Source organism: Dermochelys coriacea, chromosome 8 (assembly GCF_009764565.3).
Source record: "Dermochelys coriacea isolate rDerCor1 chromosome 8, rDerCor1.pri.v4, whole genome shotgun sequence".
Lineage (NCBI taxonomy): Eukaryota > Metazoa > Chordata > Testudines > Dermochelyidae > Dermochelys > Dermochelys coriacea.
The window spans coordinates 35,399,184-35,422,882 of record NC_050075.1 but is presented as its reverse complement, the minus strand read 5'-3'; the positions used below and the strand labels follow the sequence as shown (position 1 = coordinate 35,422,882).

The 23,699-nt window shown below is 41.8% G+C and overlaps 1 protein-coding gene and 1 long non-coding RNA gene across 4 annotated transcripts in view; one reads left to right on the top strand and one right to left on the bottom strand.

The window, feature by feature from the left end:
• Window positions 1–20,068, top strand: part of DNAJC18 (DnaJ heat shock protein family (Hsp40) member C18) — a 49,202-nt gene extending 29,134 nt beyond the window's left edge. Inside the window, exons 8-9 of one of the 3 annotated variants that reach the window (XM_038412653.2) lie at window positions 9,631–14,953; window positions 20,003–20,068. In XM_038412653.2, the coding sequence (XP_038268581.1) occupies window positions 9,631–9,755 (125 nt within the window). In that variant the 3' untranslated portion in view covers window positions 9,756–14,953; window positions 20,003–20,068. Of the gene's footprint in view, window positions 1–9,630; window positions 14,954–20,002 lie in introns of those variants that run through there. The other 2 variants (XM_043490506.1, XM_043490507.1) reach the window with 2 other exon arrangements.
• LOC122455450 lies at window positions 339–23,699 on the bottom strand. The gene is made up of 3 exons (XR_006273662.1): window positions 23,553–23,699; window positions 7,045–7,050; window positions 339–352 (listed from the first exon to the last, which is right to left on the bottom strand). It is a non-coding gene; the product is annotated as an uncharacterized LOC122455450 (long non-coding RNA).

The following is a 23,699-nucleotide window of genomic DNA, read 5'->3' as shown; positions in this document are numbered from 1 at the left end:
CTTTTGAATGTGCCACCTTTATTTGAGTCTGAGGTCGTGTTTTTTACCATATTCAAGCATTATTTTACTTTAAGAAAATGTAATGCAAAAAGTGGACAATCAATAAAATGTTGAGACTCTAAATGCCAAAGGTTAGGAAATTCAAAATTATTATTCTCACATCACCTTAACTTGGTCACCATGGCACATATATATTAACTTATATTAACATAACTTTAACACCATATAGTATTTAAGTACTGATATCTGAATTGATGCTGCATAGAACAAAGATGAAGTTTGAATTTCCATAATTGAAATAATTAGACAAAGTGCATGGTATACTGAAAAAAAAGAAAAAAACATTTATCATCTTAAGTGTTTTAGTAATAGTAAATTAAACCACTTTCACATAGAAATTTTTCTTTTTAAGTTGATAGTATCCCTATAAATCTCAACCTGAACATGTTTTAACAAACTTTTTGGTTTTGATTGATCTCCTGTTATGTCCAGCAATCAGGTCAATATGGCACAAACATTGTAGAGCGTATGCCTTGTCCAAACAATACTTGCTGTATCAACAAAGAGGCAACAACAATGTTGCCAACTCTGGTAATCTTCTCACAAGTTTCATAATATTTGGTGTTTTAAAAAGCCCCAGCTCCTGGATTTAGGTGATTTATGTGAGACTCTCAGCTTTCCTTTTAAAAAAAAAAAAAAACCCTTAGCCATTTTGTCTGCAGAGAAAATCTTGAAGGCCCAAAACCAGAAATCAAGATAAAAGAACTCAAGATGCATGTAAGTTTGTTTTTTGTTTTTGTTTCTCAAATATCATGATTTTTAAGCTACTCTCATGATTTTGAGAGGTTCAACTCATGATTTTTGGGTACTTGTGGACACAATACCAGCCTGTAGATACAACATGGCTGTCTATGAACGTGAATACAATGATAATGGAGTTTCACGTCATTGTCTATGTACAAGGATTCAGCAAACACTGTAGGTGAACACATATATGCGTGGCAGACCAATACAGGAACCGCAAACATGGTTACATATGAGACACACAGGATTATCTAATACCATTGCTTTTATTCCTTGCTTAGTGCTATTCTTGTTTTTCACATAAGGTGTTAATGGGCCTCGCTTCAAAGCGTATAACAGCAACATGACAAATCTGCTGCCACCTTGCTCTGTTGTGGGCTCTTCCTTCCCAGTTGCTCGGGTCAACCTGATATGCTTTCAAGCTTTGACTTTCGTGTGTTTTTATATAATTTATACTGATCACCATGAGAACAGATGTCTTGCTTTATCTGACCCTAAAACAGAGGTTCTCAAACTGTGGTCCGCGGGCTCCATTCAGGTGGTCCTCGGATAGTTCCCCCTAAGGTGCGTGCCTGGGCAGTCGCACACAAGAAAATGAAGGCCCACCCACCTAATTAGTGGAGCCGTGCAGGCGTGGCTCCACTAATTAGGTGCCTGGACCCTGAGAAGACGAGGTGGTGGCCTTGGGGGAAATAGGGGTAAGGGGCAGTGGGGTGAGAAGAAGGGGTGTGGGGAATTTGGGATGTGCAGGGCTGTGGTAGCCAGAGAAAGAGGCATCTTTCCCCAGCTCCAGAGCTGCAGCTGCTGGGGAGAGACAGCCCTCCTTCCCAGCCTCAGCTCTGTGGCTGCTGTGGCAGGGGAGAGACCTCCCTCCTTCCCATCCCCAGCTCGGGGGCTGCTGCGGTGAGGGAGAGAGGGCACATCTATTGCATTAGAAAGGTAAGACTGCTGATATTAACATATGAGTTGTGTGCTTTAATTTGTAGAACAAATTGGTACAAACAACATTTGGAAAGATCATTAAGAGGTCTGCCGAGACCCTCAGCAATTTTCAAGTGGTCTGTGGGGAAAAAAAAAAAAAAAAGTTTGAGAACCACTGCCCTAAAATATGGCCTTGGGTATTCTCAAGTTGGACATACGAATGAGATGCCCAGATTAAGGCAGCTGAGTTTTTATGAGCATGCTTTGAATGCCAGACATCCAGCAACAATTAAAGATTTCAATATTGGGAATCCTGTCCAACCACTTGATCCTGCAAATAGACCAAAGACAGCATGTATGGAATTGAACAAGTGACCTAATGTGGCAGCACTATATTGTCATGTCTCTCAATCATATAGAAGCACTGTAAGCATGACTGCTTGATAGACTTTTAGATTCGTGTTTATTTTGACATTCCTATTGTTCTATAGGTGGTGTGACTGCATTCCAAATGCAGTGCTGGCCTTGGTTATGCAGTGGGTAATTTCATTATCAAATGTGGCATTCTGTGAAATTATTCACCTAAGGTGGCAAAACTTCTCCATGGACTTGAGAGGAGCATTGTTGATCTTAACAACTGGGTAGACATGCACATGTCCCAGAACAAATGGATATAGTACATCAGTTTTCTTTAGGCTGATGGTGAAATCAAAATGATTGCATGAGCAAAAGTGATCAGATATAAGTTGAATGTCAACAACCGAGGGAGCATCAGCAATTAAAAGGTCTTTAAAAAGTAAATCTGCCACTTTTGTGTGAGCACAGAAGCATTGCAGATTGAACAACTTCCTATCTTCATGGAACTGGATAAATACTCCTGTCAATGTCATGAAATGCATCCATAAGCATAGCCAAAAAAGGATGGAAAAGAATATGGGCACCAGCACGCCACCTTCTTTGGTGGCATTGGTGAGCAGAAAGGGGTCCAATATCATATTTTCAATATGACCTGTTCAAGAATTTTCCCAGCAACAGAGTAGAGAAATGCCATGGTCATCATCACAATTTGCCCTATCACTTTTATGTTTATAGAGGTAGATGATGTTGGCAGCCTTGAAATTCTGTGGCACCAACTCATGCTCCCAGATAATATGGAAGAGCCATTTGAGGTGCTTTGCATAGTGATAGCCACCCTGTTGGAATGTCATCTGGTCCAGGTGCTTTCCCTTGTGACATCTCCTGTGGCTGTGGTGGTCTCATGTAAAGTGTGGGTTATTGCTAGTTTTTCTTTTAAGAAGCATTGTGTAAGAGCATTAATTACTTCCTAAGAAATGTTGGGAAGGGTGATTAAGAAGCAAACTGAAATATTCTGTCCATCGCTCAAGAATTTTTTTTTTTTCCAGCTAAGAGTCGATTGCAGTGCAGTTTGCATACAGGGCTTATCTTGTTGCACATGGTGCCATATATAACATGAATGCCAGCAAAGAAAGTGTCTTTGGTGTCTTTGCAGTCTGCTGCCAATTGTAACTGCAGTTTTATTTCTCACTGTTTTGTCATTTGCCGACGTCTGGTCTGAACCATCGTTTTTGTTTGGTGGTATGCAACTTTTCTAGCTGCTGAATCCTTGTCCTCTACGTAGGCTTGATGGGTAGCATGCAGTGAGTTAAAGAGCTGACATACTTTGTGGTCCTTCTCAACAAACTAGTCCTGATATTTCCTCTTAATGAAGCAAAGAACTTTAGCAGCTGTGTTATATATTGTGTCCCCAGAATGTTTCCAGACTGTCTCAATGTCCACTGAGGCTTCTGTAACTGAGGGAAATGCTCCCATGAGTTTCTGTTGGAATTCAGACTGTTTGTCACAGTTTTCCAGGCTTGAAATACTGATATTCTTCACTGGCTTGAGCTGCTATCAGTGTTGCTTTAGAGCACTACAGAGGAACATTTGACTTCTCATGAGTCTATGGGCTGAGTAGAAATCAGCGCCTCTCATGACGCAAGTGAGCCTGACATGACAGAGATTTCTTCACCATATAGTAACATAATCATGTGCCAGTGTTTTGAACAAGGATGCATTCAGGTCATATATTTGTGGGCCTGTTGAAACATTGTTGGTGATGATTAGGTTGTAGTCAGTGCATTTGGAAAGTAGTAGCAAACCATTAGATCATTATGGAGTTGGCAATGCGAATTCTGTCACATTCCCCATGATTCATAGTTTTTAGCCATTTTAATGACAGGCATGATTGCAACTGTAAGTTTATTGTTATGTGGGGCCAACCTGACAACGTTATCAAGGGTTTGATAGAAGTCTTCTGTATCCTCATCTGGATAGATCATTGCTGGTGCCTATACACTGATGACAGTAGCATGACTGTTAGCAAGGCCAGTGCAAAGGAGCATAAATCTGTCATTAACCCTTCAGCAGTGACTCAAATCTGCAGGCAATCAAAGTCTGGATGGCAAATCCCACCCAGTGCATCTGCATTCATCCTCAGATTTGCCAACCCAGTAAAAAGCGTAACTGGCACTCGCTGGTGAGTTGCAGCTAGAAGAAGTAAGACTTGTCTCACTGAGCCCAGCAACATCTGTATTGTACTGCGCCAATACTCTGCCAAGTACAGTGGTCCTATGCTCAGGTCCATCGCCTCTGTTGAGGAGCATGTGAATATTCCAAGTTGCAAAAGTTGTTTTTTATTTATATTTAGACTGCAGAAAAGCTGGGTGACCAGTCATGTGGGACACTGACAGGTTTGGGTGGAGCAAGCATTTTTTAGGGTCCTTTCTCTATCCCACTCCCCCTTTGAAACGAGCAGCACTGTTCCTAGATAGGGCTGCTCTGACACTTGAGAACGATACAAACGTGGCATCCAGCTATGACTAATGGCCATCACTCCCATTCAACCTGTATGCAGGATTGTGACTAAGGACTTCCAACAGCAACCTCTGCCTGTCCCTGTTGCCATGCCCCCTCACTGACGGTCTTGGATTAAGAGATTGCAGAGTCACTGTTGCCTTGTTGAATCATCTGCACTGTGATTGGGTTCTAGAGGGAAAGGTGCGTGCAGTTCCAGTCCCACTCTCCTGTCCATGCAAGCCATGTGCTGTTCTGGTACAGAAATTGCAACGAGTAAGCGCAACAAACATGGATGCAGGTTTACATTTTGAGTTCTTTCTCCTAGTGAATGTCCTTGGCCCCTTGTGATTCTTCCACCTTTCCAGAGTTACTTTTGGAAGGACAATCGCATGTCTCTATAGGTTGCTATTGGCTGTTGGCTTATTTGATGGTGGCCTACCATTGCCTGGTCCACTATTGACTTTAGGCATCTATGGCATTTTATAGGGCATTGCAAATTATTTCAGTTGTATACTTGAATACAGGTTTGGGTCTTTTCCTTTTACATAAAAAGATTTGGTAAAATGACTTAATGCTGGTGAAATGTGCCAGATGAAGAGTCCTGTGCTGAAGACCGAAATCCCTGTGCACAGAATGGGCTACACCAGAGGTTGTGGCAGTGCAAGCTTCCACAGTCTGCTCCAGTCTTGTGCTTCAGGGGTGTAGGGGAACACATCAGTCTCCATGCACCTTTCAGTCCTTTGTCTCAGTTGAATCTATATTGAGTCCCTAGCTGTGTCCAATCCTGTCTGTCTGTCTTTGGACAGGAAATGGTACTTTTGGTTTCACAGCATAGGGTGGAAGAAATGTCTTGTTTAGTCTGCTTATCTTGTGCTGATGATCCTGGCATTATCATTTCTCATACCCTTAAGATCTAGAGCCGTTGCACCATGCGATTTCTTGTTTAACCAGCACCCTGGGACTTTCAAGTTTTTAAACGAAGAAGAATAGTATCTTCCTTACATGAACATTCTTCTTCAGCGAATAATTGTTTTATAGAATTTGTGCTGTCAGATACTTCAGCTGGATTCAGGACACTTACATTAAGCATGTAGTTGATCTCCTTCATGTAGTTCTACAAAGGTCTCCAGAACCAAGGAATGCAAAGCTGGAAATGGTTGCAAGCACTTTGGAGGCCAGGAGTAGAATTCAAAATGACCATCACAAATTGGAGAAGTGGTTTGAAATCAACAAGATGAAATTTAATAAAGACAAATGCAAAGTACTAAGCTTATGAAGGAAAAATCAAAGGCATAGCTACAAAATGATGAATAACTAGCCGGTGGCAGTATGGATTAGAAAGATTTGGAGGTTATAGTGAATTGAATATGAATCAACAAAGGGATGCAGTTGCAAAAAAGGCTAATATTCTGGGATTTATTAACACAAGTGTCCATATGTAAGACACGGGAGATAATTATCCCGCTCTGCACAGCACTGGTGAGGCTTCAGCTGGAGTACTGTGTCCAATTTTGGACTTTAGGAAAAATGTGGATAAATTGGAGGGAGTCCAGAGGAGAGCCACAAAAGTGATAAAAGGTTTAGAAAACCTCACCCATGAGGAAAGGTTAAAACCACTTGGTATGTTTAGTCTTGAGAAAAGAAGACGGGGGGCGGGGGTGGGAGGGAAGCACCTGATAACAGTCTTCAAATATGTTAAGGGCTGTTTATAAAGAGGACGGTGATCTGTTGTTCTGCATGTCCACTGAAGATAGGACAAGAAGTAATGGACTTAATCGGCAACAAGGGAAATACAGGTTAGATATTAGGAAAAACTTTTATTGTAAGGATGGTAAAGCTCTGGAATAGTCTTCCAAGGAAATTGTGGAATCCCCATCATTGGGAGGTTTTTAAGAACAGATTGGACAAACACTTGTCAGGGATGGTTTAGGTATACTTGGTCCTGCCTCGATGCTGAGGGGGTGGACTCAATGACCTTTTGTGGTCCCTTTCAACCCTACATTTCTAAAATTACATGCCCCAGTGTTTGCAAGTCTAAAAGGGTCTGAGAGTTAGAGGGAGGAGAAGTTCCAGCACTGAACATCAGTTCATAAATGCAAATAATCTTCCACTCAGCATTTTACATTTGTACATTAGCTTTCAGCCCAAAGCACATCTTAAGGTGCGGTGGGGAGGGGAAGCCAGCCAATGGATAGTATACTGCACAATAATGGGGAGAAGGAATATGCCTGTTGCTGACATGGAATGTGCTAGTGTAAACAAGGCTTCAGACTCCAGTAGGGCTATATGTATTATGAGATGGCAACGGTTGCTCCATAGTTAAGTTTAATAGATTGAAAGGCCAGAGGGGACCGATGTAATCATCTAGTCCAACCTCCTGCATGATGAGGGCCATAGGACTTCCCTGAATTAATTCCTGCTTCAAGTCCAATATGCTTTAGTTCAACTACAGCTATCTTTTACAAAAACCTCTCACCTTGATTTTAACATTGCCAGTGATGGAGAATCCACCACAACCCTTGTTAAGTTGTTCCAGTGGTTAAGTACTCTCACTGTCAAAAACGTGTGCCTTATTCTAGTCTGAATGTGCCCCTCTTCAAGTCTCAGCCATTGGATCTTGTTGTACCTTTGCCTGCTAGATTGAAGAGCCATTGATTGTAAAATTTCTGTTCCCCGTATAGGTATTCATAGACTGTCATCAAGTCACTCCAAAACTTTCTCTGATAACATATGGTTGTAATAGGAGCCAGATCCTCAGCTAGTGTAAATGGTTGAGATCCATTGACTTCAATGCAGATTTATAGCAGTTGAGGATCTAGCACCTCTCTAAAATCCACAAATTTAAGAGAGATGTTTCCTAGGACTATTATGCCCAGCAAAGGAAAACATTACAATTTTGCCATTCTTTTAACTAAAGAGCAAAAACATATGCTCCCATAATTAGCCATGGTATACGTTAGAAACACATCTGCAACTATATTTACAGTGTTTGAGATTAGCAGTTGCCTGAGGACACCACAGTAATTAAAAACCGTTTAAGAATGATTATCATCTGGTCCCATGAGCCAGTAATGAGTACAGCTGAGACTGTGCTAACTTTAGTACAGCCAAGTTTGTAAAAATAAACTGTTTGAATGCAAAACACAGTCATGGAGAAAAGTTCTCTGGAGATCTTTAATTAGCTGTTTTGTAACTTTGGTCCATTAATTCCTTTCTGTACAGATGTTTAGCCTCATTTGGGCCATGCATTTTGTTAAATGAGTACTTATTGATAGTAGGTAGTTTGTTTTATTTTCTGGAGTTTACTTCGTTGCTGATGGATATAGATATATACAATTTCGCAAAGTTAAAACTACAGGAACAATGGATATTGTATTGTCTTTGATCTGACCATTGAAAAGGTTTCTGTCTGCTGTCTGTCTATCTCATTAATGGAGACTACAAAGTAGTTATTCAGCAGCCTACTAGTCCACTAAAGTATATGGTCGTCCGATCACTTTTTTGCTGCCTCTTATTTATTTTAAAAGATTTGATTGCCAGCTGCAAGCAGTGTTTCTCCTCTAGTGGCTTAGTATTGCACAATAGGCTGGGTGTGCTGTGGCTTTTTGTCGTCCTTTAAAACACTTGATATAGGCTGAAGGAAGGATACCAGATTTGGATGGACCGTTAGTCTGTTGTGGAAGAGCAATTTCTGTGTAAGACTGAAGTTAACAAAATTCAGGACCAAAGAACACCAAATAAAGACAACTGAAAATAGAGGGTTAAAATATGACATTGAAACAACATATTTGATGAATACCATATTACGTTATTTTCCTTTTTAAAGATTAACTGGATATTAAAAGATACAGGTATAAGGACAAATCAGCATAAAGAACCCAGATAAAGTATAGGAGATTTACATGATGAAATTCATACCAGCAAAGGTGTACACATCCCACAGTAAGAAGTTTGACCCCCATGAGAGAACTTGTAACAAAGAGACTTCATTTCAATAAGCTTTCATTTTAAAACTAGTTGACTGAGAGTCCCGCTGTGCTGAGACCAGCCTAGTCTTGGCTGACATCTGAAAACATGTTCTTATACAAGTGCCTGCTCCAAATCCATGTGTGTCTGTCAGGTGCATGCTGTACTCAGTGGATGGTATTTTAGTGTTAGGGAATGGAAGAATGGGTTCCTGATTGAAAATAAATATCCTTGATGCTTGTCCGTATATAGTCATTCAATAAATACAAAGAACAAAGTCCTACAGTCACTACTCAATCAAAACTCCCATAGATTTCAGTGGGACAGAGTAGCGACTACAAGATTTGTCCCATTGTGAGGTTCTTTCCATACTGAATCAGCCTGTTGGCTGTGATATCTGACCACTGTGTAAAGTTCTTCAAACAAATTGCATGTCATCAGGTAGCTTGTGCTACCTAAAAGAAAACTTTTCTGACCTGTTCAGAAATCCATGTCTGCCATTCTCCATAGGTACATTTAACTGTTTTCAATTGGTAATTTCCTTAAGGAGAAAATTATATTAGTGAGCAAATCAGAAAGACTAAAAATAATTTTTCAGTAAACTCAAAGGATTTAGGCAGTGTAGTTGCTCCCTTGTTCATTTCCTTCCACCTCCCCAAATGTTCCTCCATGCCCCCAGAGGTGCACGCCCCACAGTTTGGGCATTGCTGCACTATGCTGTTTGTTTACATTTTGTATTTTTCTTTGTGGACAATGAAAATAGACAGTTTCATTTTTGATGTCTACTCAGTTTCATTTTCTGGTTCTCATATACTAGCACAAGGCTGCAGTGTTTGGATTACAAACACTGCAGGAGATGGTTTATTTCATACAGTTAAAATTTTAAATAATGATGGAAATATTTGTTTTTACTTTCCTAAATGCCTAGCCCAATTTGGGCTGACAACGTCTCCGTAAAGATAACTGCTAAAAAGTTATAGGATTTTATTTCTAAAAATGTATTGAGGAAAATGAAGCATTAAACATGATTATACACATCAGGCTCAGTAGCTTTGTTCTAATGTTATCTTTTTCATCTTTCAGAATCCGACTTGTCGAATTTGGCCAGATTATACAGAGATGAGCGATTAAAACAGAAAGCGGAGTCACTGAAACTTGAGCACTGTGAAAAGCTCTCCAATCTTATTGGACTACACAAGGGGGGCTGAGTAGGCCAGACAAATCCTGGGTTATTTATTGCTGTTTTAACTTGTTTCTATTTTCCTTTGTATTTATTAAAAAAAAGAAAGAAAGAGCCTAATGTAGAGTTTTAATAATTGGTAACTTTGTAATGTTCACCGAACTGGGCAACCCTGAGCCATAGGGACAGTATTTGCTCTAGTTAGAATTCCAGTTAGAATATCAGGGTTGGAAGGGACCTCAGGAGGTCATCTAGTCCAACCCCATGCTCAAAGCAGGACAGCTCCCCAATTTTTGCCCCAGATCCCTAAGTGGCCCCCTCAAGGATTGAACTCACAACCCTGGGTTTAGCAGGCCAATGCTCAAACCACTGAGCTATCCCTCCCCCAATATACTAATATACTGTATATCCTGGTTGGTTCCAAAAACCAATGGTATTCAATGTAAATTAACTCCCTAAAATGTAGCTTAGTTTGGCACCAGTCTTCATTTGATATAGTTTTTCTGCCACCCAAGCAACTTTGCTTCCCAGAAAAGTGTACATATTATCTCATATACCCTGTATTTTATTTGGACGTAGACCACACTCAGTCATTCAGGCGATGTAGTTTTCAGTTATATGCTAGCATTCCCATATTCATCTGAAGCTGATTTCCTTGCATCCAAAATGGCTTGTGAAAAAAAAAATTGAGAGAGGGCATACTCCCTGCTCCATTCTACTTTCCAGTGCTTACCTCAGGTATTCATCAAAGCCTTGATTCAGCTAAGCATGTACTTAGGTCTCACTGAAGTCAATGAGATTTAAGCATGTGCTTAAAATTAAGCATGTGTTATGTGCTTTGCTGAATTTAGATCCAAACCTATACTATACTTTTATAATTAGTGATGTAATTAACTCAGATTGCCAGTAGGAATTTGGAAATTGTTTATTTCTGCAATAGCATATCTCAGTTGCTAACATTCATTTCTGTGCATGTGGGATGCTTTCCTGGAGTCCCTGCTCTTGCCACAATGTCTCATTTGAACTCACCCATTTATCCTTTTCTCTCACGTGGAAAACTTGCAATGATAACATTTCATTGTGAAAATTACAGCTATTCTTTAGCTAAATTTGAAGGATGCCAGTGGATCTAATTAAGCAAAGATGTATCCCATCTCTTTTGCAATGAGCAGGAGAAGCTTTCCCCCAACTAACTAAGAAAACCAGCTCAAACTTTGAGAGTTTCATTGTAATCAGAAACTTAAAAGAGGTGATAATTTGTTAACTTTACAGTAGGAAAGGAATCTGAGGTGGATTCTTATGACTGCCAAGCCACTGGAGAAGAGGATGCAGCCAGATACATTGTTCTCGTGTATTCTATTCAGTGGCACAGTATTTTTATTTTTTAAGCTTATTGTCTAGTTTAATTTTTATCTCCAAGCATTCTCTTTCGTCTTGCTCCAACAGAGATTCTCCAGGCAGTTTTTTGATACAGTTCTTATTTAACACATTCTTGTTTTGATGTGCAATTGTCATGCATGTTTCACTCTAGGGATTGGATTTTTTTTTCTTTGTAATACTAATTTATTACTCTCCTGTTTTATAGTCCTCTTTTATAAAATCTGACATTTAATGGAAGGCAGAGGAAGAGATGTACTCATAAGATGTACTCGTATATAAAGTCATGAGTGGTGTGGAGAAAGTGAATAAGGAAAAGTTGTTTACTTGTTCCCATAATATAAGAACTAGGGGCCACCAAATGAAATTAATGGGTAGCAGGTTTAAAACAAATAAAAGGAAGTTCTTCTTCACTCAGTGCACAGTCAACCTGTGGAACTCCTTGCCTGAGGAGATTGTGAAGGCTAGGACTATAACAGGGTTTAAAAAAGAACAGGATAAATTCATGGAGGTTAAGTCCATTAATGGCTATTAGCCAGGATGGGTAAGGAATGGTGTCCCTAGCCTCTGATTGTCAGAGGGTGAAGATGGATGGCAGGAGAGAGATCACTTGATCGTTACCTGTTAGGTTCACTCCCTCTGGGGCACCTGGCATTGGCCACTGTCAGTAGAAGGGATACTGGGCTGGATGGACCCTTGGTCTAACCCAGTATGGCCATTCTTATGCTCTTATGTTAAGAGAACAAAATGTTACTACAAATAATCAAGTTAATGGGTGTGTTCCTCTAGTGCAGGGCAGCTACTGTGTACTGCATTACCATTATAATCTAGTTTAACTGGTTTAAGAACTGTAAGGCTGATCCTCCAGTGGACTAGATCTGATGTAGAGGCTCTTATTCCACACAACCACCCTGCAGCTAGTGTAGCAGAGAAAAGAAGGCATGGCCAAGATGATTCTGCAACATTTCAATCCTCAGTTGCATTTTGGCCCCTTGTAACTATTTTAGTCTGCTGTAAATTAGAGCATCCTTTGAGCTGCTCGAACAGTACAAAGAGACCAGCCTGCATGCAGCTGCAGGAGGATCAAGGCTGTCCAAAGGTGGGTTTTAAACCACTTATGCCTATACCCTTAATAGGACTCTGCAGCTTAGCTGCACCCCAGGTTCTGGACTGTTGTATTTAATCTTTGACTTGACTTAGCAGCAGAAGGGGTAGGCACTCATCATACTTTTTTCTTTTTCTGTCTACAAGTTTGTTGAACAGACTCTTCTAGAGGATGAAATTGCCTTTTTCCACGGACTAGGTACATTACTTGCAGTGATAGTGCAGGCTTCTCCATGTTCAGCCCAGATCTTGTTGAAATAGTGACTCTTGTAATGTGTTGACACTTTCCACTAAGAACTAATCCAATACTCCACTCACTTTTAAACTTCACAATAGGTAATGCAGGTAGCCACAGTTTCCTTTTTTTTTTAATCTAGGATATCACATACAAAATACTACCTTAGAATAACGTTAAGGTTGCAAAGTCATGGGCTCCAAAATTAAGAAATGGCAGAATTAAGGTTGCCCATGCAGCTTTAGCGCAGCCTCTGCATACATTATGTTGCAGTCTATAATTACATGATCACATACTTTTTTTTTTTTTTCCACCGGACCGCTGCCTTGTTCAGTGTACAGGATGCAGTGCTGAGGAAAAATGAATCAGGGTTGCATAGATACAGTTATCTGTAAGACTGTTTATTGTAGAAATTGGAAGGTGTGTGGGGAATGAAATGAGATTGAAGTAAGAGAAAGGATAGTTTGGTAGTTAAGGTAACTGAATTCCGCACTTGAAAAGTTGGATTCTGTCCCTGCCTCTGCCATAGAGTTTCTGTGTGGTGCTGGGCAAGTCACTTAAGCCGAACTTTTTTCACAGATGGCCACTAATTTGTTTGTCATCTTGTGAGTGCCTGATTTGAGACACCTGGGGACTGATTTGCACAAGTGCTGAGCACTCACAACTGTAAATGAAGTCTGTGTTTTGAACATATAAAATGTTATAAAATACGAAGTTTTCTGAAAAATCAGACTACAGGCACCTTGGACACTTTTGAAAGGAATCTCTCTGCCTCAGCCCCCCATATGTGAAATGGGAATAATACCCCCTTTTCTCTAAGGGTGTTGTGAAGATAGATTAATGGTTGTGAAGCACTCAAATACTATAGTGATGAGTTCTATAGAAAACCCACAAAGAAATTAAATCTGTATTTGGTGCAGGGCTTGGATGGCATGCAGTATAAATAAGGATGGATGCCACAGACTGCTCAATGAGGATAAAACAAAATATTGAGTAGCTGCTTATTCAGCGAGCAACATCCATCCTGTGCTCTGAATGAGGCAGGGATCCTGCAGGGGGAAAAAATAGTATGTCATCATATAATTAAAGATTGTATCATCGTGCATGCTCACAAGGGTGCCAAATTAACATTTCACAGGCGACCTTAATTCTGCTGTTTTCCTAATCTGAGTGCTGTACTTGACTTTGTTTATAAAGTTTTTTAATATAGCATTGTATATGTAATTTGATATATGTCACAATAGATTTTATGTGAACAGCAGGTCAGTGTTTTCACTGAGTTTAGTATCCTCCAGTTATTTCTAATTTATGCTCCCAGTACTATCAAAAATGTGGTAGGACAACTGAATGCTATGATCTGGTTAGACATATAACATGTACTGTATATAACTTGAATACCTACATAATATTTTGTATTTACAGTATATTGCACCTTTCATCCAACAATCTTAAAGTGTTTTATAGAGGCAGGACATGATCTACAAGAAGCACCATCATTTTAGGAGTCTTCTGTAGGACTTAAGAAGAGAACATGATTAAGTGGAAAACAAGACTGAAAAGTAAAGAGATGTTTTAAAAAACAGTAAGATGTTCTGTATTCAGAATCATGGCCAGTCATATCAGAGATTAAAATCCTTCTCAGAGACTACTTCAATGCCAGTATTCTAGGGAATGTGAGTAAAAACAATTAGCAACATAAAGTGTCTTGTTCTAATGTTTGTCGCTACTTCTGTTTTTGCTAGGAAATAGATAAAATAGATCAAATCTAGTCAAATATTTCTCAAGGTAACTAACTCATTAAATGAACTGCTTTCTTTAACCAGAAGGTATTTACCAAATTGTGATCAACTTCTATTTCCTGGTCTCTAAATTAGAGAGTTTTTTCTGAGCAGCAAGTAGGGCGTGTTCATTTTGATTTAGGCTTCTAATATTTCCTGCCATGATATAAATGTGAGCTGTGTAAGGATATTTATTACTTTTAAGAAGGTACTTGAAGCTTTGTAAGCCCCCTGGGCTGTTTCTCTGAGAATTCCAATAGATTTGTGAATATGATATTTTTAGAAATGAAGGATTTCACATTCTAATTTATGTACATACGGTGGGTGAAAAGATACTGAATATGAAAAGAGACATGGTTGTGGAGTTTTGGGCTTTATCATGTGAAATTGATGATGTGCAATGGTTTCCACAAAGACTTGTAATGAAAAATTAATCACTGTCCCACTGGTAGCCATAACCCTGAGGCAGTGGTTCTTCAGTTTTCTTGTGAAGATGGAACACTCTTGGCTAAGCAGCAGGAGCGGTGGGGAACAAGGCAGGGCAGCATAGCGTTGCCACTTGAAAAGCCTATGTTTTCTTCCAAGCAGAAAAAGCAAAGCAGTTTTTGAAGGCTGTCCTTGGAGAGTCTAGATTACCTTTTCAGACCAAGCCATTAACGCTGTCTTCCTATCTATGGTCTACTTGAAAGTCCCAATCTCTCTCCCTCTTGCCAGCCCCCGAGACAACATAAGGTACAAACTCTATCCTTAGATGTACTCACACAAATATAATTTAAGCCAATGGCAGTTGCATACCTGTATCCAAAGGGAGAATTTAGCCCTGTGCTTTGGAAACATGGCTCTATTGTGTGATCTTCTCTGATGCACTGGATTTTGATAGGAGCAACCCACGATAACCAGTTAATTGATACTAGAAACAGTTTTTCCACTTTGCTCTGTTGCAAAGTGCAGTAATGTTGGAACGTACAAATTTATAATCAGGATTAACTATGTATTTTCTTCAATATTTGTCCGACTAAAGAGATGCTCACTTTGTGGGTAAATATGGGTGGTAATGTAAACTAAAGATTTGCATTTCCTGGTGATATTATTATAAATTATTTCTTACCTAAGCACACATGACACATCAAAAGATGCGGCATTTATTTTGTTGGTTTCAAACTTTTGTTTAATGGAAAGTGCAACCTTAGTATTCATATTTATTTAACTTATTTCAGTAGGAGATATTAAAGTATTTATTTTCTGAATGTATATTCCACTTACCTTAAGTAAATCCATATTGGCCATACTGTAATAGTGTATCAGTCCATTGACCCTTGACTGTACAGTTCTAATTTACGTAAGTTGTATATTTGTGTATATTTCTTCTCTGTATTGTTATATGAGACGATTAGAAAATAAGGTGTTCTGTCCTTACTACAGTAAGAATTCTGGAAAAATCAGTTCTGTCTTAATTGTTGTGTCTGAATAATCAGCTCAGTTCTTGAGACCTTAGTTTGTTTTGACTTGTGTATTCTTAATCAGAAGATGAAGTTTTTTTAAATGAAATGGAGTCAAGCTGTTCATCTTGGAATGTTGATCCAAGCTACTACTGGGCTCCCTGAAGCACTCCTTTTGGGTTATGAGATTTAACAAGGCTATATCTAAAGCTAGTGCCATCAAAAGTTATCAATGGGAAGTAACAAGCGAAGCTACCATTCCATCGGTTTTGTGCTTATGTCTGTGCCAGAGTCAGGCCCGAAAAAGAGGTACTAAGGCCAAGCATAAAACCAGATCTGAGTACCAAACAGCTGAATAAGTGCTTAATGTGTTTCTGTTCCGTATGCCTATGCCTCACTGGAGTTTGAGATGCAGCAACAGCTAAACTCATTGTACTGCTTAGGGCTGGCACGTTCCCTTCTGTGGCATGGGATGCCTGCCAGGATTCCGGGGACTGGTAGGCTCTTTGCCAGAGCTGTGAACCCTACAATGCTGGCACGTGTCCAGTAAAAACCTGCTTGCATTGAGGCAAAAGTTTTTGTGAATATTTAATAGATTCAACAAAACATTTCACTGCAATGAATCAGCATTTGGTTTGTTGGAAATTTTCTGACCAGCTGTAATGATGTTAGCCAGTTGCAGCTAGGAAAATATTCCCAACGAACAATCTAGCCTTTCTATAAAGATGAGTGATCTGTTCCCTCTTCCCAAACCTTTGAGAAATATTTCACAGTTAACTGTAACCTTCACACAGTAAACTGTTAACATTAGCAGACTCAAGCACATCAGCTGGAAACATCACATGAGGAAGTTCCTAAACCCCCGTACAGCCAGATGCTTAAGTCCCAAAGGACTGACTTGTCCCTTAAGCCTTCCAATATTGATAAATTTGAGTACCTTGGAATTTACTATGTGGAGGAAGCTTTCAGAAGGTACCTTTTAACTCAGTTCCTACTTGCTCTCTCTCCTATCACACATGATCGAAGTAGCTGACTGCACCAGGCTCCTTAGCAAAATTGCCTACTCCCTGTCGTGTGAAGTGCCATGGCTGGCTGCTGATCTATACCCCAATATTTCATAGTATAGTGCTTTGGCATCAAAGGTCATAAATGTAAACGATTTGCTTTTAATAGACCTGTTAATCAGCAGCTGACACAGGTTATCCATTGTGTACAGCCCAGCTACAGATCAAAAATATATTTAACATCAGTAAATCAATACTAGTGCAACTGCATTTTCCATAGAACTTGGACTCATTCCCAGTGGGTCACTACTGAAAAAACAAGAATGATTCTCAGTATAAACAGACCCCATACAACTTCATTTCCTTCCTTAAGAATCAGTGCCATTAATGCAGCTGGGGGGAGGAGCTGGAGTTTTGGGGGAACATGGGAGGGAAACATGCTTTAAGCAGAATGACAACTATTTAGAAGATCAGACCTACATTCTTTGGTGTCACCATATTGCTGTAAGATTCTCATTGCTTTCTAACTGCTCCTTTAACATACCTTTCCAGAGTTACACCAGTGTTCCCTAGCTCTTCTCCTATATTTCCTGCTCGGACTAGTAGTTAGAACACCTGTACCCCAATCAGTGCTAGCACGGATTCTGCACCAGCAGTGGGAGAATTGCTGAAGTCTTGTATAGATAATGTCCTTGCATGTGATCTCATCTCTTGCTATGGTTTCAGCTGTCACCAATACAGCAATGGCTACCATTTGACCAGGTATCAGAGCAGAATATTATTAGCAGCAGAGCCCTGCCTATTGTAAGAAGAAATCACAGGGAGGGGCCTTGTCTATGACATTTTAGCAATTTTCCCACCATTTACTAAGCCCAAAACTTTCTGTACAGGTGAAATGTAAGATCCACCTTTTTGAAGGTGCTTTCCTATAGCAGCAGTGCCTTTAACCATCGCCAGAAACAAAACCCAACACTTCCATTAACAAAGCCAGAGATATCACTGTGCTTTTGTTTGACTGGTAATTTTATGTGACAGCCAGGGGAGAAGCACCTTTCACGCTACCTTAGGTATTGGCATTCATTATTAGCTGTGTTGCTGTAGCACCTCTGAGCCCTAGTCACAAACCAGAACCCTATTGCGCTAGGTGCTGTACAAACCCAGACCCAGCAATGATGATCCGTGCGCCAAAGAGTTATAATCTAGGCAGATAACCATTTATCCTCCATTCAGTTCTACATCTGAACCTGATGGCTCCACTGTTCAGCTCCATGAGTCTGATGTTCCTTTTGCTTACACAGGCATAAGGAAGGTGAATCCACACTGAATTTACTGACAGGTGTAAATGGGTTTTAGTCCCAACATGTCTAGGGTTCGCAAAAAGAAAAGGAGTACTTGTGGCACCTTAGAGACTAACAAATTATTTGAGCATAAGCTTTCGTGAGCTACAGCTCACTTCATTTTTTTCCACCGAATGCATCCGCTGAAGTGAGCTGTAGCTCACGAAAGGCTTATGCTCTAATAAATTTGTTAGTCTCTAAGGTGCCACAAGTACTCCTTTTCTTTTTATGTCTAGGGTTGACTCACTCTCTTCCTGCCCAGGCTTCCCTTACAGTGTCAGTGCTCCCACGAGCAGGCTGCCTAGCAGGAATGTTTACTCCTCTGGCTTGCAGGCCCCTGCAGCTGATACTGTGCTGACCTCTCTGGCTCATCATGGCCTCCCTTCCCTACCGCCCTGCCCACTCCTCACCCAGCCTATCCTGCAGGCCTTTTGCCACCTTGCACTGCGCTACCCCAAGCCGGGCCCCGGCCCTCTCTCCCAGCAGCCAGTTCCCAAAGTTCCCGTGATGCTGCTCCACTGGAAGGAGACTCTTCCCTTCCCCTCCCCATCTGTCTTAGCCACTGGGTGCGCAGCTCACCGCTGTGCTGGGGCTGGGGCTTGCCCAGCACCTGGGTTTATCCGTCCGGGCCGCGCAGCTTTCCCTCTCTCCTTTTTTCTAACCCCTCACCCCCCTTCTCCCTCTCCTTGTCCTCTCCCCTGCCCTGTGTCCCCTTCTGAATATGTCTGCGCTGCATTCAGATGCCATGGGCTGGCTCATGCCACCTGACTCTGGCCAAGGGGCTGTTTAATTGCAGGGTAGAGGTCCTGGCTGAGGCTGCATCCCCACCTCTGGGGCCTTGCCCTCCCCCCCTCGCAGGGCCTCAACTCCAGCCCCAGCCTGAACGGCTACAATGTAATTACACAGCCCCTTAGGCCCGGGCTTTTCTTCCCCGTGCGGACATGCCCGCAAGCGGCTCCTTTAAGGAGTGGGCGTGTCCCCCGCTCGGGCCGCCAGTGGGCGGTGCCTGGCCGTCCCCGTTGCTGGGGCGGTGAGGGAGTGGCGTTGTGATTGGCCGGGGGGGGAAGCGGCGGCGGCAGGCCATTTCCAACGGCGCGGGGAGCGCAGAGATGGCGCGGCGGGGCCGGGTACTGGTACTGAGGCTCTGGCCTTCCGGCAGCTGCGACACATCGTCGCGACCCAGGAGGCGCTAATAGAGCGGCTGCGGCTCCGGGTGCGGGCGGGGCCCATGGGCGGAGCGGGTGGGCGGGGCTTGGAGCGTGGGTGGGCGGGGCCATGTAGAGGCCCCGCCCCTTCACCCCGCGCTTGTTGCTCTTTGTCCCAGAAGGTTCCCGCGGCCCCCTCACCCGCACTAGGGCGCCCCCTACAGGGGGATACAGGGGATGGGGGGGGCTGAGCAATGGGTGCATGTGCTCACCGCCCCCCCCCCGGCTCTCTGACGTTTGCACGCGAGCAGGTGTGTTTGTGTTGCCTCTGCCAGTGCTGTTTTCACGGGCATGCAAGGCCCCCGCTGCCCCCTTTCCCTAGTGTGTGTTTGTGTTCAAGATAGTGAATTGCTCTTGAGACACCTCTGCCCCAGCCACTGGCTAGCTGCTGGCAGGCAGCAGGCATCTTTGTACCACACTTGGATTTATAGCCAGGCCTTTTAAAAAAAAACATGAGCGATTTGGGTGTGTCTGTTGTTGGGTGTCCACGTTGAGACACCTTAAAAAGCGCTGATGGTCAGAAGATGCTGAGCATTTTCCCTTGGAAGTCAGTCTTCTTTGAAGGGTGTGAAGTTGGGCACTCAAAAGCTGTAGCTCACGAAAGCTTATGCTCAAATAAATGTGTTGGTCTCTAAGGTGCCACAAGTCCTCCTGTTCTTTTTGCGGATACAGACTAACACGGCTGCCACTCTGAAACCGGTCAGAATCACTAGTGAGCTGGTGGCCTGCCCAACATACATTGAAGCTCTATCTGTGCATGTAACTGACTTATTGAAACTTCAAATTCCTTTTGCAGATAGTAATACAGGAGGATAATTTTGTACGTAAAGAGGATTACGAGGCTGTTGTGAAGAAGTTGGAGGTAGTAACCTCTTGGGGGTAGGGACTACATCTTCGTAAGTTTGAACAGCATCTGTAGCATGGGGCTCCAATCCTGGTGGAGGCCTCAATGTAACGATTTCTGTTTCTATTGGAACTAGGCCAAACAGATTGAAATTAGCCTTGCAGTGTTTAATCAAAGGTAGGAGAGCTGCATTTGGACTCAAGGGTAGTTTTGATGCAGCTTAGCAGTTCTAAAAAAATAAATTTGCTGAGTATTGCATTAATTAGACACCAAAGAGAGTGAAGCTCACAGAAAGGACAATTAATTGTCAGCGGACTAAGATTCCGTGGTGCTACAGTGTGTATGATAAACCATTGTTTCTGTTCTCTGTGTGTGTATATCAGTCTCCCCTCTGTTTTTTCCACCAAATGCATCCGATGAAGTGAGCTGTAGCTCACGAAAGCTATGCTCAATAAATTTGTTAGTCTCTAAGGTGCCACAAGTACTCCTTTTCTTTTGCGAATACAGACTAACACGCTGCTACTCTGAAACATGGGGCTACATGTGGCACATACAGAATAAAAAAGCTGTCTTAGTACCACTGACAAGTCTTCTCTGGATGTGTATTCTCTCTACCCCCCCTTTTCCTCTCTTCTTGAATCTTTATGTCTAGCTATTTTTTGTTCAGTGGTGCTGTACTAGAGGCTCATGCTTGAGCCATATGTGGTGAGCTGTCTAAAGAACCAGGTCAGTGCCCTGGAGCTTGCTTAGATGTTTGACATTTTAACTTTTTTGTGGCTCCTGAGGTTATATAGGGTAAAGGGTACTAGGAGGCCCATGGAGCATGGATCTGGGGAGGAACATACACCTGTTCAGCCAGTGGAGCTGGTCAATGAACTCCTTCCCCAACCCCCCACCCCTTCCCTCGAACTAAGAACTATCACAAATCTTACCACCTTCCACTCCAAGTGCAAGGTTCATTTCTTTGACCTTGCCTTCTTTAATATAAATACATAGCAACAGGTATATTTTAACAAAGGAAAAAAAAACTCCTCCGAGTGGGCAAGGGTGAGAGAGCAAACAACACATGTGAGGTGTGCATTACTACTACTGGATGGTGCTCAGATACTACCATGATGAGTGCCATATAAGAACCTGTGAAAAAACAGAACAGAAAATAATCCGTTTACTTTGGAGCTGTGAGTAGTTTGTCTGTCTGTTATGTGATGCCTGGTTGGAAGATGAAGGTTAGGATGTTGCTTAAAGGTGATTAGAATGACAAATCCATTTACTTCATTTTAAAAAATATTTCAATTCCAATAGGTATAAAATATAGTGAATTTTAAATGCACTTTTCCAGAGTATCAGATATACCGAAAAATCTGCCACATGTTGGCCTCTTCCATGCCAGCTCCATAGTAACTGGGAGATCACAGTAGAGTGTATGCTCAGATGTCTTGGATGAGTGGGAACCGGATAGCTCAATGATGGAGGGGATCTAACAATGGAAGAAAGGTGTACAGTTGTTAGTGTGTTGAGAGTCACTTAGCCTGAATGGTAAATTGTGTATGGTAGGAGCAAGTGAAGTGGGACACCCAGTCCTTAGCTGGTGAGGTGGCCCACATATATTGTGTAATTAATGAATTTTTCCATCCTTTGATTGAAGTTCACCAGGAAAGATGTAACTAATAGACCCCCTGATTACTCAGGAGCTTGTAAGCAGAAGGATGAAATTGGTCAGTCAAGATCTTTCAATATTTACATTTAAAGACTTGTGGCTGGATAATTCAGTAAGTGGCATTCATCTCTCTGAGTAGATATTGAATTAATATTCCTTAGAGATGCTAGGGGCGCTGTCCTGCCAAAGGTGGTGTCTTTTGGAGAAGACAAAATGGTGGACTTGTCCACTTGTGATCATTAAAGATCCAGTGACACATTTCCTTAGAGTTTGGGTGTTAGTGCCAGTGGCCTGGCCATTGTAGGGATTTGCATTCTGCCTCCTTCAACTCCCTTGCAGTTTCAACTGGCTATAGTAACTTTTTTAACACATCTTGTCCTAACTTGCTTTGTAATTTTGCTGTGCACTGTTAACGTGTTACCACCTTCCATCCTAGCCATGGCTGCCTTTCATTAGTGGGCAAAATTATTAGACTGTTCGTAAAGTGCTTTGGCAACTTCTGAAATGAACGTCCTCTGGAACTGTAAGATAATGATCAACACATGTTAGATTTGGGGGGGAATGTGGGGGGGGACGGGACCTGATAATAGTCTTCAAATATGCTAAAGGCTGTTAGAAAGAAGACCGTGATCAATGGTTCTCCATGTCCACTGAAGTTAGGACAGAAGTAATGGACTTAATCGCAGCAAGATATTTCGGTTAGTTATTAGGAAAAACTTAAGGCTAGTTAAGGGTTAACTCTAGGGGTAGTTAAGCTCTGGAACAGGCTTCCAAGGGATCCCTGTCATTGAAGTTTTAAGAACAGGTTGGACAGGACACCTGTCAGGGTTGGCATAGGTTACTCAGTCCTGCCTCAATGCAGGGGGCTTGACTTGATGACCTCTCAAGCCCCACATTCTATGAGTCTGTGATTCATACTCTGTATTGGTCTGGGGCTGGCAGAGAACTGAGGGATGCTGTGTATGTTACAGAAAGAAGAGGAAGAGCACTCTAAGACCAAAATCCTCCTTTCCAAGGAAGCCGAGAAGCTGCAGTTTGCGCTCGGGGAGATTGAGGTTTTGTCCAAGCAGCTTGAAAGAGAGAAACAAGTATTTGAAAAAGCGTAAGTATGGTTGTGGGAGAGGGGAGAGATTTTTGAGTTTAATATTTGAAAATAGGCAGCAAGTATTTTGTCTCATTAGTAACCAGGCTGGGTATGACAGCATTGTACTTAATTAGGGACTCCATTCTCACCAGGGGGGGTGGCAAAGTGTGTTTACCCGAATTTAATAGAATTAGAGATCGTAAAAAAGTTAAGCACATACTAAAGTGCTTTGCTGAATCGGAGCCAAAAGCTGTTAGCAACCCTTTTTTGTTCTGATCGTACAGCCCCTAGCACAATGGGGCACTCCCTGGTCAGTGACTGGGGCAACTGGCCATTACAATAATACAAGTAATAAAATCTTCATCACAACAAACTCCCTTGTTGACTATAATTACCTATATATTTAATTCAGTTGACTTAAATGGGACTTAAGCATGTGCTTAATTTTAAGCTCGTGATTAAATGCTTTGCTGAATCTGGACCCAGGTTCAGCAATGTGAGGCCTGGAATTTAAGGTTTGGAAGACAAGGCTCTTTAGATTGCCTCTAAAATGTATTGTTTTGTGATGGGAGAGGTTCAGCAGCATTTTTTAAAGGACATTTCTGCCTAAGGCCCCAGCCTTGTAAAGTGATGTGTGTGTGGAGATCATTTTGAAGCCACTGGGCCTTTGCCTGGTCTTACAGGCGTGCTCAAGTGGATCACTTTGCAGGATCAGAGTTTAAAATGTAGTCCCAATCAGTGTCATTTGGATGCCTGAGTACATAAGACCGGCCATACTGGACCAGACCACAGGTCCATCTAGCCCATTATCCTGTCTTCCGACAGTGGCCAATGCCAGGTGCCTCAGAGGGAATGAACAGAACAGGTAATCATCTAGTGATCCATCCCCTGTCACCCATTCCCAGCTT